Source organism: Brassica rapa, chromosome A06 (assembly GCF_000309985.2).
Source record: "Brassica rapa cultivar Chiifu-401-42 chromosome A06, CAAS_Brap_v3.01, whole genome shotgun sequence".
Taxonomy (NCBI): domain Eukaryota; kingdom Viridiplantae; phylum Streptophyta; class Magnoliopsida; order Brassicales; family Brassicaceae; genus Brassica; species Brassica rapa.
In genome coordinates, this window is record NC_024800.2 from 3083359 (window position 1) to 3098287 (window position 14929).

The following is a 14929-nucleotide window of genomic DNA, read 5'->3' on the forward strand; positions in this document are numbered from 1 at the left end:
GGGTTATTTAGCTCAGATCGGTTACGCGTATAATCACATTTTGGACCTGTATGGACCCAACTTATGTTTATTAGGCCTAAATATGTTCGGATTATATTAGTTACCAACAATAAACCTTTGTCACGATTATCCATGTCTTTGCTTTATCTTTTGGTCCTATATGGGCCGATTTAGATTTGAGTTATTTATCCAGATTTGTTACGCATATAATCATACGTTTTGGGCTTGTATGGTCCAACTTATGTTTACTAAGACGAAAGCAAACCAAATGCAACGAGTATCCATGTCTTTTTTTTATCTTTTGGGTCGGTCTAAATTTGGATTATTTATTCAGATTTATTACGCATATAATCATACGTTTTGGGCCTGTATGGACTCAACTTATGTTTACTAAGACGAAAGCAAACCAAATGCAACGAATATCCATGTCTTTTCTTTATCTTTTGAGTCGGTCTAAATTTGGATTATTTATTCAGATCTATTACGCATATAATCATACGTTTTGGGCCTGTATGGGCCCAACTTATGTTTACTAAGACGAAAGCAAACCAAATGCAACGAGTATCCATATCTTTGCTTTATCTTTTGGGTCGGTCTAAATCTGGGTTATTTACTCAGATTTGTTACGCATATAATCATACGTTTTGGGTCTGTATGGGCCTAACTTATGTTTACTAAGACGAAAGCAAACCAAATACAACGAGTATCCATTTCTTTGCTTTATCTTTTGGGCCGGTCTAGATTTGGGTTATTTACTCAGATCTGTTACGCATATAATCATACGTTTTGGGCCTGTATGGGCCTAACTTATGTTTATTAAGACGAAAGCAAACCAAATACAACGAGTATCCATTTCTTTGCTTTATCTTTTGGGCCGGTCTAGATTTGGGTTATTTACTCAGATCTGTTACGCATATAATCATACGTTTTGGGTATGTATGGGCCCAACTTATATTTACTAAGACGAAAGCAAACCAAATACAACGAGTATCCATTTCTTTGCTTTATCTTTTGGGCCGGTCTAGATTTGGGTTATTTACTCAGATCTGTTACGCATATAATCATACGTTTTGGGCCTGTATGGGCCTAACTTATGTTTATTAAGACGAAAGCAAACCAAATACAACGAGTATCCATTTTTTTGCTTTATCTTTTGGGCCGGTCTAGATTTGGGTTATTTACTCAGATCTGTTACGCATATAATCATACGTTTTGGGTATGTATGGGCCCAACTTATATTTAGTAAGACGAAAGCAAACCAAATGCAACGAGTATCTATGTCTTTGCTTTATTTTTTGGGTCGGTTTAAATTTGGGTTATTTACTATTACGCATATAATCATACGTTTTGGGCCTGTATGGGCCCAACTTATGTTTATTAGGCCCAAATCTGTTCGCATTATATTAGTTTTACCAACAATAAACCTTCTTCTTCTTCAAGAACATGTTGATCCTCCTGCGTAGAGTTAAACACTCGATTCCTCAGAGCTTCTTCCTTCGCCAAATTGGATTCGCAAACAGTGATCTCACTGTTCGTTCGTACTTATCAGGACCTGCTTCGAGTCCCAGCTTATCGATATGGAGACGGAAGAAAGAAATGAGCAAAGAAGGTTTAATCGCCGCCAAGGAGCTCAAGCGTCTGCAAACCAAACTCGTCCGTCTCGATCGATTCATTGCTTCCCACGTCTCTCGCCTCCTTAAGTCCGATCTCGTCTCCGTTCTCGCCGAGTTTCAGAGGCAAGACCAAGTGTTCCTCTGTATGAAGGTGAAATGAAAACTTCTCCCAACTTGTCTAATCAATTTCAATTGCATTCCGAAATAAATTTCGATTTTTTTAATGTTTTAGCTGTAAAATTCAAATTCAACTCTTTCGTTTGATGGGTTATGTTTAAAGTTTGAATCTTGTGAAGTAAAGCTAAAACCTTTAGGCAGAGCTTTTTAAATGTTGTTAGGTTTTGGGGTTTAGGGTTTAGGGTTCAGGTTTAGTGTTAAGGAGAAGGCTTTGTTACATTTATTTTGGAATAAAGTTCCAATTTTTTGTTCATGTTTTATTTGAAAAATTCAAATTCGTCTCTTTTGTTTGATGGGTTATGTTTAAAGGTTCAATCTTGTGAGCTTTAGGCAGAGTTTTTAAAATGTTAGGTTTAGAGTTTAGGGTTTAGAGTTTAGTGTAAAGGAGAAGGCTTTGTTACGTTTATTTGAAATCGAATTTGTTTTTTTTTTTTATGTTGTTTTTTCAGCTCTATGAAGTTGTGAGGAGAGAGATATGGTACAGACCAGACATGTTCTTTTACAGAGACATGCTCATGATGCTTGCAAGAAACAGGAGAGTGGATGAGACCAAAAAGGTATGGGGAGATTTGAAGAGAGAAGGGGTTTTGTTTGACCAGCACACGTTTGGAGACCTTGTTAGAGCGTTTTTGGACAATGAGCTTCCGGTGGAAGCGATGAGATTGTATGGAGAGATGAGAGATTCTCCTGACCCGCCTCTGTCTCTGCCTTTTCGAGTTATGCTGAAAGGACTCGTTCCTTACCCTGAGCTGAGAGAGAGAGTGAAAGATGATTTCTTGGAGCTTTTCCCTGGGATGGTTGTGTATGATCCTCCTGAGGATTTGTGTGAAGAGAGCGATGACGAAGCTAGAACAGATAGTGATCTTGAGTAGAGAGGTTTTGAGATTCAGCTTTCTCACATACCAGTTTTTGTATTAAATGCATTGCACAAACTGAACGAATTGAACTTATCGGGTCAATGTATGTCAGTGTCGTTCATTTAGATCTAGGTCGTGTTTTTTTTTTTTGCATAACTGTTAATATCATATAAATGAAAGTTTGATTTTACAAGGATTGTAGATCAAAGAAACTGAGACACCTTGGCAAAAAAGAATAAAAACAAGGTGAAACAAAAACATAAATAATAGGAGTGCCATATTATCTAAGCCATAAAGACATCAAATTTCCAAACTGCTTCCTGTGCTTCCTTGCAGTGATAGAGTTCCTTACTTCCTTGTCGATCAGCTTGTGAATCGTGGCGGGAGGGAGTAAACCTTGGTTGTGGATGATGTTGTTCCGCTGCCTCCATAGATTGTAGATTGTAGACTGAGCCGCCAATTTCCTTAGGATGGAGGGAGCAGTAGTTGAAGACTGCCTGATCCAAGACAGCAGTTCAGCCCACGAGCCGAACCGAGAGATAGGCGCTAGCCTAGATATAGTCAAGTTCCAAACTTCCCTGCTGAAAGAACAACATAGGAACAAGTGATCGCGAGTCTCCTCCATTGTGGAGCAGAAAGTACAAGTTGAAGGGACCTGCAGACCCCATGAAGCAAGCCTTGATCTTGTGGGCAGTCTATCAGCATTTGCAACCCAGAAATTAAAAGCATTTTTAGGGGTAGCTCCTTTGAACCAGACAAGATCAGCCCATTGTTTTACCTCATTTCTTGGTCTTATCACTTCCCACATCCTCGACGCTGGATATTTATTACCCAAATTAATACTTTTTCCATCCACACACCAATCAAAAGAGTCCTCAGGGTCTGTCTGTTGCGGCAGCGGGATGGTGGAGAGAAAGATATGGAAGCTAACCGAAGGTTCTGATCGTGGAGATGGAAGGGACCAACCTGTCGCGGTGTAAGATTTAGAAACCTTTGCATGGAGGGGAATGCGCAACTGGGCAGGACCAGCAGGACCAATCCATTTAATGAGCTGACCAAGTGGCGTCCAGGGATCAAACCAAAAACTGATGGAATTGCCATTTCCTAAAATTGGTGTGGAGAACCTGATACCTTCATGCCTTAGTTTTAAAATTTGCTTCCAAGCCCAAGAGTCTAGCGCATTTTCTTCCACTGCCCATAAGCTCTTCCCTTTCAAATGGAACTCTTTATGCCAAGTCACCCATAACGATTTGCTGTCTGAGAGGAGGAGCCACAGAAAACGCAGGCATAAGACCCTGTTCCAGTGGTAGAAACTTCTAAGACCAAGTCCACCTTCACTTTTGGGAAGGCAAACTGTTTCCCAAGCAATTTTTGCTCTCCCCACAATATCAGTATTACCAGACCATAGGAATCTAAAGCAGAGAGACTCAATCCTTCTAATGCAACCTTTTGGGAGAATAAACGTCGATATCCAAAATGTGACTATACCATTGATGACTGAGGATATCAGTTGTAATCTAGGTCGTGTTTTCTTTGATTCTTGCTTTCATATATTGTTAGGAACATAAACAAACCATTTGTAAGCTATATGAGCAATGATATACAAGTTTTTAGCAATCCTTTCTTCAATGATCACATTTTGCTTCACCATTGTTTGATCAGATCAGTTATAGTTGTGTATATAGAGGATTATCATCTTTTGTGTGTTAAAACTATGTTTTCATAACATTTATCATCATTAAGCAGCTCATAATATGTATAATCTATGGTTTCTGTTACTAACTCATGTTATTTCGATCTGATGATCAATCATTTTGATGTCTGCATCAGTTACTAATGATCGTGTGTTGTTGCGTATCATTGTATTTTTTCAATTTGTTTTGTGAAATTCTAATTTGCAATGTTATATGTGTGTATATAGATTGTGTTTGAGACCACCTTTAAATTTCACTTCAAAATCAAGTCCAGTTGAGAATAATCAAATTGTATGTTTTAAATAAACTAGATCCTCTCTCCGCGCTACGCGCGGATAATATATTTTAATTTGTTACATTTATCACTTTAACTTAATTTAACTAATTTTAAAATTTGTTTTTTAATTATTTTTAGTTTGAAGTAAGTATTTCTATTATATGTAACACAATTAACTAATAAAATATGAAGAATCAAGTCTGAGATTTTAGAGTTGTAAAAAAATATAATTATGTATAGAATATAAATTCTCTTATTTTAAAAAATCGGAAACTCATCTGGAATAAATTCATGAAAATAAAAAGTACTCCAATAATGCTACCAAAACAAACGTATAATTTGTATTACTGAAATGTTTTTTATTTTTTCATATATATGTAATTGTCTATGATATTTTATAATTACAGAAAAATATATAAATAATATTGTACAGATATGATCTCGAGATCAGGAAGAAATTAAATCTTCTTTTTAATAAAAAATTTAAATTGGTATATTGAGTTTTTTTTTGTTTCAGAAAAATATTAAGTGTGTATAATAGCATGTGATTTCAAATATAATAAATTTTATACGAAATGGAATGATAATATATTGTTCATATCTTTCGATTACTTTATTTAAGGGACAAATATCATACGCACACAATAACAAATATTCTTGATATCTTTGAAATCTTCTTTTTGAAAACAGATTTTCCAGAATAAGTCATTTTAGGTAACAGAAATATACTTTGTAATTCGATTTTAATTTTAATTTTATGTTAACGTAAGTATAAAATATATTACAATTAATGATACTATAATCTATCATCATAATTCGATGCTCATACATGATTTTTTCCACTTGCTAAGGTTCAATAAATTTATAAAAAAATACTTCTTTCATCCTATATAATTATGTTCACAAATACGTATTGACTATAGAAATTATTTTATTTAACCCTCAGATTCATTGCATGTTTTTAATTGTCTTTGTATTTAAGTGTAGCCTCCTTTTTACTTCATTTGTATTCTCCATTTAGGAGTTCGTCTTTGTATAATAATAATTCATGTTTCCACTTTTTTGGGCCATCTTTTTCATCTATGTTTTAATTATATTCAGATTCTATCTTCAATTCTTTTCATATTCATATTTTTATATTTTTTTGACAAATTCTTATATGAAGGATTTTGAGTTTAAAAGTTAATTTGGAACTTTATATGTTGAGTGAGCAGAGTAGCTAACTGAAACTAAATCATGGTTTTATTTGGATTGAATATTTCAATTCCTTGACCACTAAGAAACTGAAACCCCAAAAAAAGGAAAACATAATTGTTGGGTCCTTCTAAGGAGACAGAAGATTATGTATTTACCTGAAGCTTCGTTGGGCTGATTAGTAGGTGGGTTATCCATTCTGTTGAGAAGCGATCCCCACAACCAACTCATTCCTGAACGTAGAAAGCAACACGTGAACACGGGTATGGTTTATTGACGTAACGAAGATACAGATGAGTTTTTGGGAGAGAAAGACTTTGCTTAATAAATCTTATTTTCTACGCAAGAGAAGGAGGATTTTTTTGGGTGAGTTTGTTTTTTAAGTATTTTTCTTTTCTTTTTGAAAGGAATAGTCAATGATTGGTATTGCTTGTTTAATGAAATATATGACCTTCTTTTTAAGAAGAAGATTTTACGTTGACATGAGATTCCTTACCAAATTTGTAATCATGCAATATTGGAAGATTTTGTGAGTCGTGTATTTTTAAAACTCTTTGTCTTTATATATGTGTCTTTCAAACTCTTTGATTCTTTAGCTTCTTTATATCGCCGGCGAACATCCTCCGGCAAATTATGGTTCAAAGGAAAAATAGTGAGCTGATTAGATGGTCGGCTTAGGGAGAAGGTGGTTGTGAGAGGGAATGGTTGCCATTGTTCAGAGCTTGATGAGTTGTTTCAGGCCATTGCGAAACTTTATTATATATAACTTATACAATATTTAAGTTACAGCAAACAATAAACAATAGTTAAGGTACGTTGAAACTGGAATACAATAATTAAAATAAAAAAGTGAGGCTCAGTCATTATTCAATCAAACACTTGTCTCTTATTTGAAAATTTTACAAACAAAACCAAAAAGACAGTTCAAACGATTAGAAGACAAAGCATAGCAAACAACCCGATTAGTCAAGCAGATTTAAAGTAATCAGTAAACATAAATATAAAGACAGAAGTGATTATAAAAAAAAGTAGTTCAAAGATTAAAAGACAAAGTCTGAAAGGGAAAGAAACAAACAACGCACTGTCTTTAGATAAACCAAAATAGTACTTAAACTGAAGCAAACTTAAAAAAAACCAAGTCTGTACTTGAACTATAAAGCAAAGACTTAAACATCCATGAACCGAAGCTTAATCATCACGTCTTGGGCGTTTGGCTTTCTGTGGATCAGCACTGTCAAAAGTCCTCTTACTCTCCTCATCTGCAGAATCACCACGGGTTTTGGAAGGCTCACAAACTTCATTCTCAGTCTGCACTGTCTCCCTGGACGTGGCAGCAATGTTGCTTCCAACAGAGGCTTCTGTGGGTGGTGGTGTGTCTAGAGAGAGGATCTTGGTGACAGTTATGGCTCGGGTATCGCCAGAGAAGTTGTGCTGTGTAACTTTCACACAAAACTTATGTGTCTGTCCGATAGTGCTGATTAGAGCTTCCGGGACAGGCACCTCATGGTCAGCTCATTCGCTCCCATTAGCCTATAATTTGAGAAGAACAGTGTGAGATGAAATTATATGAGAGCATTAATTGATGAATATTTACCTCAAAGTAGCTGCTAACTAACTCTGATGCGTGCCTTCCGGTCAACACACGACCAGCATCACCTAGTAGGACAAAAACGGCTTGGTCACTGTTGTCATAAACAGATATCTTTGCACGGTACCTGTTAAGAAAGATTCAGAAGGAAACATCACCAATGTAATAAACAGAAGCAAATAACAGAGAAAGAATAATTAAATGTTCAGGCGAGAGACCATACTGAGGGACACCATCTGTGTTGATCTTCTCACATTTCGTATTTGTACAAACCAAAGATGTTGCGCCTTTGGTAGCCTTGGCATGGCATCCACTGCATCCAATATAGTACCAAGCTGAGCCATGAACAACATCATCGATAGTAGCAGTGCACTCAAAAAAGGCATCCTGCGACATTTTATAAGCATTTGATATAAAAATCTTAGTGGTTCAAACTGAATAAGAAGTATATAGCTTTATTTTTACCTTTGCAGATTCTTGCTTCATGTAAGTGAATATATCTGCTATAGTCAGTGTCTCACGCTTGGTGACGACGTCTGCACTAACTTGCTTAGCAATCTCCGGGTTTGAGCCGAGCCTAACACATAATAAAAACATTGATTCAGTCATTCACTTCAATATGTCTAACTGTGCGCTTCACATGAACCTGTATAAAATAGATACTAAAGATGGAGATACATACCAGTTGAAATAATCTATGGTTGGCTGGACATCATAGTCCATGAAAACCCGTGAGGGAGACATAGAGGTCAGTGCAAGGGTACATGTTCAATAACGGAAGAAACATCAAAAATGATTGAGTGAGAAACTAAAGGCCAGTGTCAAAAAAAAATGTTTTGGAATAGATAACAATAATCAACCAATGACAAAACAGAAAACAATTATGGAATAAGAAAATGTCAATGACAAATAAGAAAACGTTTATGGAATAAAAAATGTTTTTAGCATCACGTAAGCGAACGATGAAACTATCTTTTTCGAAACATGCCACAATTATCAATGAAATATGAGTCCAAAGAGATAATTGATTACCTCCGAGACGTTTGGTGTTAACAGCTGTGACCAAAAGCACTGTGGGAGTGTTGTCATATGAGTTAAACTTCTTGCAGAAGTCTGCTGCAGCCTTGTCCCAAAGGTAGAGCTTCATGACAGGTCCGCTGCAAACAATAAGCTCTTAGGGATTTAGCAACTACCGAGAAATGGTGACTTGAAAATAGAAGAACACACTTACTCATGCAATTGCACATGAACCATAATGTGCCGAGTGGTATCGATCTTCACTTCATCAGGTGTGGGATGCTCAATAAGAGTATGTCCATTGACCAGCTTCATGTGGCCCACAACATCTAAAACATTTTCATGAAGAGTGTAATTTAGATGGTTAATATAAAACTCCAGAAACCAAATACTTGAACTGATTAGTTAACCCAACAAAATTCTAGATTTCTTTACCAAAGCAGGAAGATAAACTAAAACTACAACAAAACATAAAGCAATGTAACTGAGATATGATTTTTAAAGTTAGGATGCTTACCGTAGAGGTCACCTTTGAGATCACAGTTAGCTTCAAAATCTTCATATGAATGAAACCTGAAACGGTCTTCATCGAAAGAGGTTGGAATCTCGTGAAGAACCGACAATTCAGAGTTCCATGTGAAAGACACGATTGCTATATGATCAGCCACCCGATACATAGGTTTGTTTTTCGACCCGTAGAAGTTGTTGAGCCTATAAACTGACCCTTGTTTCAAATCAGGCAAGTACTTCTTGATACGTCCTGGTGGGATGAATCCCTGTATGACAGTTTCCTGTTGTCGGAAAAAATAACAACTCATGAAATGAGAACAAAACCTCCGAATAAAAACAAATCCGAAACTAAACCCTACTTTAACTAATGAATCAATCATATACCAAAACGTCAAAAATATTAATCAAAACCCAAGATTCTTTTAACTAAACTCTATTTTAACGAATGAATCAATCGTATAACAAAACGTCATAAATCAAAACCCTAGATTCTACTTAAAAGTTTAAAGAAACGTCAAAAAAGTCTCGGAAAAACATAGTTTTGCGTTCTGAAAACATTTTTTAAGAGAATCGAGGTACCTGCTCGTCGATGAGGAGCATTTCCAGGCCGATAATTGTCTTCTTCACCGGATTTCGAGCCTCCCAAAAATGGATGAGCCGAAAGCGCAACTGAGTTTCATGAGGACCTAGAGAGACATCTTTGAAGAACATGAATTTTTCGTCAGTGTCGGATGAGACAGGAGATTTTCCATTTCGCTTCATCGCCATGGTTTGAGATCTGAGTGGTTCTAGGGTTTTAGATAGTACGAAGAAAAGAAGAATAGCATATAAAGGAGGAGGAAGAGAGGGAGGTGAAACGAAATCATTAAGGAGGTATTGAATGATTGGTACGAAAGTATTGATTGTGGATCGCTTAGTTATCAAACTCGTTGCTTTCGATCGGAGAAGACGAAGAGGGACGGGTGAGAAGAATCGCCATCTTCGACGGCTACGGAATAATTGTGTTATCTGCGTCGGATGGGGCAATTAAAAATTCAGTGGAAGCCCAAATGACAATCTGATAAAGCCCAAATACAAAGCATGAAGCCCACACGTTAAACTGCTCGCCTTTAAACGAAAAGAAATCAAAATCCCAAGGTCCGTGAGTTTAAACGAAACTAATCCCTGAGGCCGTCTGACGTGGCAAAAAACATGTTTCTGATTGGTCAGAATAAACTGTCCTACGTGTCATAGCTCTCTGCTCTCTATATCCCCCTTTTAGTAGTGTTAGATGTCTTTAGCTTTACTTTGTAAAAGTTGAACAAAAAAGCAAGGTTTGCTACGTAATGTGAACTGAAATCCCACTTTAGAATCGAACATTCTGGATTGTCAAATAAAAACTTGAGGCCGAAGATAGTATGACCAATCCCAAAGGCCCAACCACACAGAAACAAAAAACCATCGACGGCGGAACAAGGGTAAAATCGTAATCTCATCAACGAAATAATCTTAAAACCCTACCTTCTCTTCCGATTCAGCACCATATATATATATATATATAAACACGTCGCTCCTCATCCATTATCCTCCATCTCGATCTCTTCTTCCAACCTAGCCGCTACACCTCTGAGGTAACTAACCCCTCTCGTCCTCCTCGCCTTCTCGTTCGTTAGTTTGTTATTCGATCTTAGCTCCTTTACACATATCACTTGCTCGCCGCTCTTCGCTAGTAGAATCGTTTAGATTTAGATCGATCTAGCTATTATATATTGTTATTAAGAACGTCCGATGTTCTAATCGTCTTGTGTTAAAGTCGTGGAACCTCTCGGATCGTTTCGTGTTAACCTCTGATTGATACGATTCGTAGCTCGCTTAGCTCAGATGATAGTCCTATGATGATGATGAAAGATTAGATCTGATTTAGATTCGTTTGTATGTTATTTAATATCTGCAGATTTTTACTTAAGCCATGGGTAAAGAGAAGTTTCACATCAACATTGTGGTCATCGGCCACGTCGACTCCGGGAAGTCAACCACCACGGGTCACTTGATCTACAAGCTCGGCGGTATCGACAAGCGTGTGATCGAGAGGTTCGAGAAGGAGGCTGCTGAGATGAACAAGAGGTCCTTCAAGTACGCGTGGGTGTTGGACAAGCTTAAGGCTGAGCGTGAGCGTGGTATCACCATTGATATTGCTCTTTGGAAGTTTGAGACCACCAAGTACTACTGCACGGTTATTGACGCTCCTGGTCATCGTGATTTCATTAAGAACATGATCACTGGTACCTCCCAGGCTGATTGTGCTGTTTTGATTATTGACTCCACTACTGGTGGGTTTGAGGCTGGTATCTCTAAGGATGGTCAGACTCGTGAGCATGCTCTTCTTGCTTTCACACTTGGTGTTAAGCAGATGATTTGCTGCTGTAACAAGGTGGAATTGGATTTTTCATTGCTTATATCGTTATTATATTATTATTAATTGTTAATTGTGTTTTGTCTTTTCCTTGTTGCAGATGGATGCTACTACCCCCAAGTACTCCAAGGCTAGGTACGATGAGATTATCAAGGAGGTGTCTTCCTACTTGAAGAAGGTTGGGTACAACCCTGACAAAATCCCCTTCGTCCCCATCTCTGGTTTCGAGGGTGACAACATGATTGAGAGGTCCACCAACCTTGACTGGTACAAGGGGCCAACTCTCCTTGAGGCTCTTGACCAGATCAACGAGCCAAAGAGGCCTTCAGACAAGCCCCTCCGTCTACCACTTCAGGATGTCTACAAGATTGGTGGTATTGGAACGGTGCCAGTGGGTCGTGTTGAGACCGGTATGCTCAAGCCTGGTATGGTTGTGACCTTTGCTCCTTCAGGCTTGACCACTGAGGTTAAGTCTGTTGAGATGCACCACGAGTCACTTGTGGAGGCGCTTCCAGGTGACAACGTCGGGTTCAACGTGAAGAATGTTGCTGTCAAGGATCTCAAGCGTGGGTATGTTGCATCCAACTCCAAGGATGATCCTGCCAAGGGTGCTGCTAACTTCACCTCCCAGGTTATCATCATGAACCACCCTGGGCAGATTGGTAACGGTTACGCCCCGGTTCTTGATTGCCACACGTCCCACATTGCGGTGAAGTTCTCTGAGATCCTCACCAAGATCGACAGGCGTTCTGGTAAGGAGATTGAGAAGGAGCCCAAGTTTTTGAAGAATGGTGATGCTGGTATGGTGAAGATGACTCCGACCAAGCCCATGGTTGTTGAGACCTTCTCTGAGTACCCACCACTTGGACGTTTCGCTGTGAGGGACATGAGGCAGACTGTTGCAGTCGGTGTCATCAAGAGCGTGGACAAGAAGGATCCTACCGGAGCCAAGGTGACCAAGGCTGCCGTCAAGAAGGGTGCGAAGTAAAGTTCGGTCATCAAGTCTCTATCATCCGCAGATGAATCCAATTCCTATTTTAGTTTTCTTGCATTGTTAGTATGGTTTTGTGTCGCTTGTTTGAGTAAGAGCTTCGTTTCGTCTCCGTCAGAACTCTCTTCTCGTAATTGGGTTCTTGATCGGAGGTGGCGGAGCTACTAGTCTCTCAAGCTTTCTGATTCTTTTTGCTTTTGGATTATGAACTGTTTTGAATATTTTGTTATGAAAATGATGACATTCCTGCGGTTATTGTCTCTCGTCTAATTTACTTATGTTGCCTGTTTCATTTCCTGGTCGTTAATCGCATATCACATCTATCGATTTAATACTGATGTTGCATGAGCTGTAACTCTACCCATACGCTTCTTAAATGAATTCCACCTCTCGAGTACTACATATTTTTTCTTGCATTTTGAACTAAATTTGTAATGAATAACTCACATGCCCATTTCAAACCTCATCTCTCGTTCTTACATCTACTAAACTGATTTTGGACAATGACAAGTTCTTCTTGATGCCTGCGTTTACAATATGTTACAGCATACTCCACACAGTAATAATGCTTGCGTTCACAATGTTACACATGATCCGGGCGATAGTAAGTCATATTGCCGATCATAAATTTCAATGTAGCCAAATTATAAAACCTTATAATCTTACAAACTCGAACTAGTAAAAAAAAAAGGTAATATATTCTAGAAATGAACTACTGTATGTGAAATCACATTATGGATTATAAAGGAATGTGAAGATTGGCCAGATGGAACCAAATGACCAGGATATGACTCAAATTCCCAAAGGTTCAGGTTAGGTTCCAACAGGTTTTATCTCATCTCAGCCTACATCTGTCATGCTTCTTTCCCATTCCTCCAATGCCACCTCTCCTTTTAGTTTCTCAGGAACACAATCTATGAGTTCAAAATTTTACAATTTACATTAGATTACAGTTACAATGAAGAATTTAGAGAGACGGATACTTGGTAGGATATATAGAGTACCTGCAAGGAACTCATATCTCTCCTCGTTACTCACTACAGATGCTGCCAATGAGAAGAAAAGAAAACTGTGAAAAAGATTTCAATTAATCATCTACTGTAATAGTATTTGATTGTTTCACAACCAAAGTCTTGCAAGTAATGATTACAGATTAAGTTAACACATCAATAATAATCTTTCTAAAACTTGACTGGCCCTTGAACATTACACCTAAATGGAGACACCACCATATTGACTCAAAATCATGGAAGCATCATCACGTGACTTTCAACACGTCAAACATGGACTTCAGTAATAAAGGTAAACATCAGACACTAGTTCAGATAAGAATGAGACCGGAGCTTACATAGATGTTTGTAGTGGATGAACTTCTTCTTGTCCTGGACAGAACTTCCGTAAGCTTCTTCAGAAAACCGCTCAATGAACAATTCCTTCAAATTACAATCAACCAATTAGTGATGTTACTGTAAACAACATGAAACTCGATTTCAAATAACACATGATGAAAGCCACAAATACCAAAAAAAAAAATCATTCAACATGAAACTGTGACAATCAAGCAGTAAGTAAAAAAGCACTTAAACACAGGGATGAATCGATAACTTCACCACCAATCTAAATTACGAAACTTTAATGCGTAGCTCATTATGATTATCTCCTAAACTAATTAGATAGCGTCAAGAGACACAAGCTACGTCAGTATACCGTGGCTTTGTTGACAAGAAAGACAGCGTCCTGCATGATCTGAGGAGCTGAGTTATCGCTTCTCATGATCCTCCGAATCCGATTCATCGGGAACCTAACCATCTTAGCGTCTTCCGAAACGACGACGCCATTGCTTTCCTTCGGCTCATCACGCCTCCCTTCGCTGCTCGACGATTCCGAGATCTCGTGAACCTCCGGCTCCTTCTCCGCAACGTCCTTTAACTTCGCCTTATTCGGCGTCTTCTTCTTCGTTTTGGAGCCGGAGCTGCGCGTGTTGAGACCGTCACCATTCTTCGGCTTCTTCTCCTGGTTCGGTTTCTTCGACGACACCATTGTTTCAGAACTGTTGTTTTCCACCCTTTTTTGCCGATGCATATCGATGGATTCTTACATGGGCTTATCTATTTTTGAGTATGTAGGCCCAATGTACCACACGAGGCTCAAATAAATATGCCCATAGGGCTTGTATATTTGGGCTAACCAACTCCTACCATACCAATCTTAAATTTATTTTCCTATATAATCAAATTGTAGACATTATTCGATATTCATTACTATGAACAAAAAAAAAATACCGAAATTTCGTTGGGAAATTCTTTTAAATAGTTTTTTTTTTCTAAGTTTTTATCGTAAAATTAGTTCTCAAAGAAAAAAAATGATCAAAATGGTTCATTTTTATTTTGAAAATTTCAACTTTTCAATATCCATTTTCGAGAATCTGAGATTTATTTTTTTTAATTTAAAACTTTATTCCCAAAACTCCACCTTTTTAACTTTAAATCTTAAATCTAGATTAGTTAATTTTAAGGTAAAACTTATTTTGATCATTTTTTCTATTTTTGTGAAAAAACTTAAAGATGACTATCATAAGAAACTTTTCAATTTTGTTTTATAATTTTTTTTTGAACACAT

The 14929-nt window shown here is 37.6% G+C and overlaps 4 protein-coding genes across 6 annotated transcripts; 2 read left to right on the plus strand and 2 right to left on the minus strand.

The window, feature by feature from the left end:
• The first annotated feature begins 19 nt into the window (after positions 1–19).
• Positions 20–4264, plus strand: LOC103871540 (pentatricopeptide repeat-containing protein At1g62350). Its single transcript, XM_009149796.3, has 3 exons — positions 20–1764; positions 2240–2779; positions 4169–4264. Exons 1-2 carry the CDS (start codon positions 1444–1446, stop codon positions 2660–2662), a joined length of 744 nt encoding a protein of 247 aa, XP_009148044.1. The 5' UTR covers positions 20–1443; the 3' UTR covers positions 2663–2779; positions 4169–4264.
• Positions 4265–5686: 1422 nt separating this feature from the next.
• On the minus strand, positions 5687–10195 carry LOC103871541. Of its 2 annotated transcripts, XM_033272744.1 has the most exons (9): positions 9507–10192; positions 8935–9208; positions 8632–8746; positions 8433–8557; positions 8083–8164; positions 7866–7977; positions 7624–7787; positions 7407–7527; positions 5687–7342 (listed from the first exon to the last, which is right to left on the minus strand). In XM_033272744.1, the coding sequence occupies exons 1-9, from the start codon at positions 9693–9695 to the stop codon at positions 7325–7327; spliced, it is 1200 nt and encodes a 399-aa protein (XP_033128635.1). In that variant the 5' UTR covers positions 9696–10192; the 3' UTR covers positions 5687–7324. The 2 variants fall into 2 exon arrangements, with proteins under 2 accessions (XP_033128635.1, XP_033128634.1); XM_033272743.1 differs by having other exon boundaries at positions 5687–7527; positions 9507–10195.
• A 102-nt stretch (positions 10196–10297) lies between these two features.
• On the plus strand, positions 10298–12565 carry LOC103871542 (elongation factor 1-alpha 1). The gene is made up of 3 exons (XM_009149797.3): positions 10298–10537; positions 10861–11337; positions 11420–12565. Exons 2-3 carry the CDS (start codon positions 10876–10878, stop codon positions 12305–12307), a joined length of 1350 nt encoding a protein of 449 aa, XP_009148045.1. The 5' UTR covers positions 10298–10537; positions 10861–10875; the 3' UTR covers positions 12308–12565.
• Positions 12566–12848: 283 nt separating this feature from the next.
• LOC103871543 (DNA polymerase epsilon subunit 4) lies at positions 12849–14477 on the minus strand. 2 transcript variants are annotated; one of them, XM_033272754.1, is made up of 4 exons: positions 14018–14477; positions 13659–13743; positions 13315–13379; positions 12849–13224 (listed from the first exon to the last, which is right to left on the minus strand). In XM_033272754.1, exons 1-3 carry the CDS (start codon positions 14390–14392, stop codon positions 13348–13350), a joined length of 492 nt encoding a protein of 163 aa, XP_033128645.1. In that variant the 5' UTR covers positions 14393–14477; the 3' UTR covers positions 12849–13224; positions 13315–13347. The 2 variants fall into 2 exon arrangements, with proteins under 2 accessions (XP_033128645.1, XP_009148047.2); XM_009149799.3 differs by having other exon boundaries at positions 13315–13356; positions 14018–14396.
• Between the last annotated feature and the right edge of the window lie 452 nt (positions 14478–14929).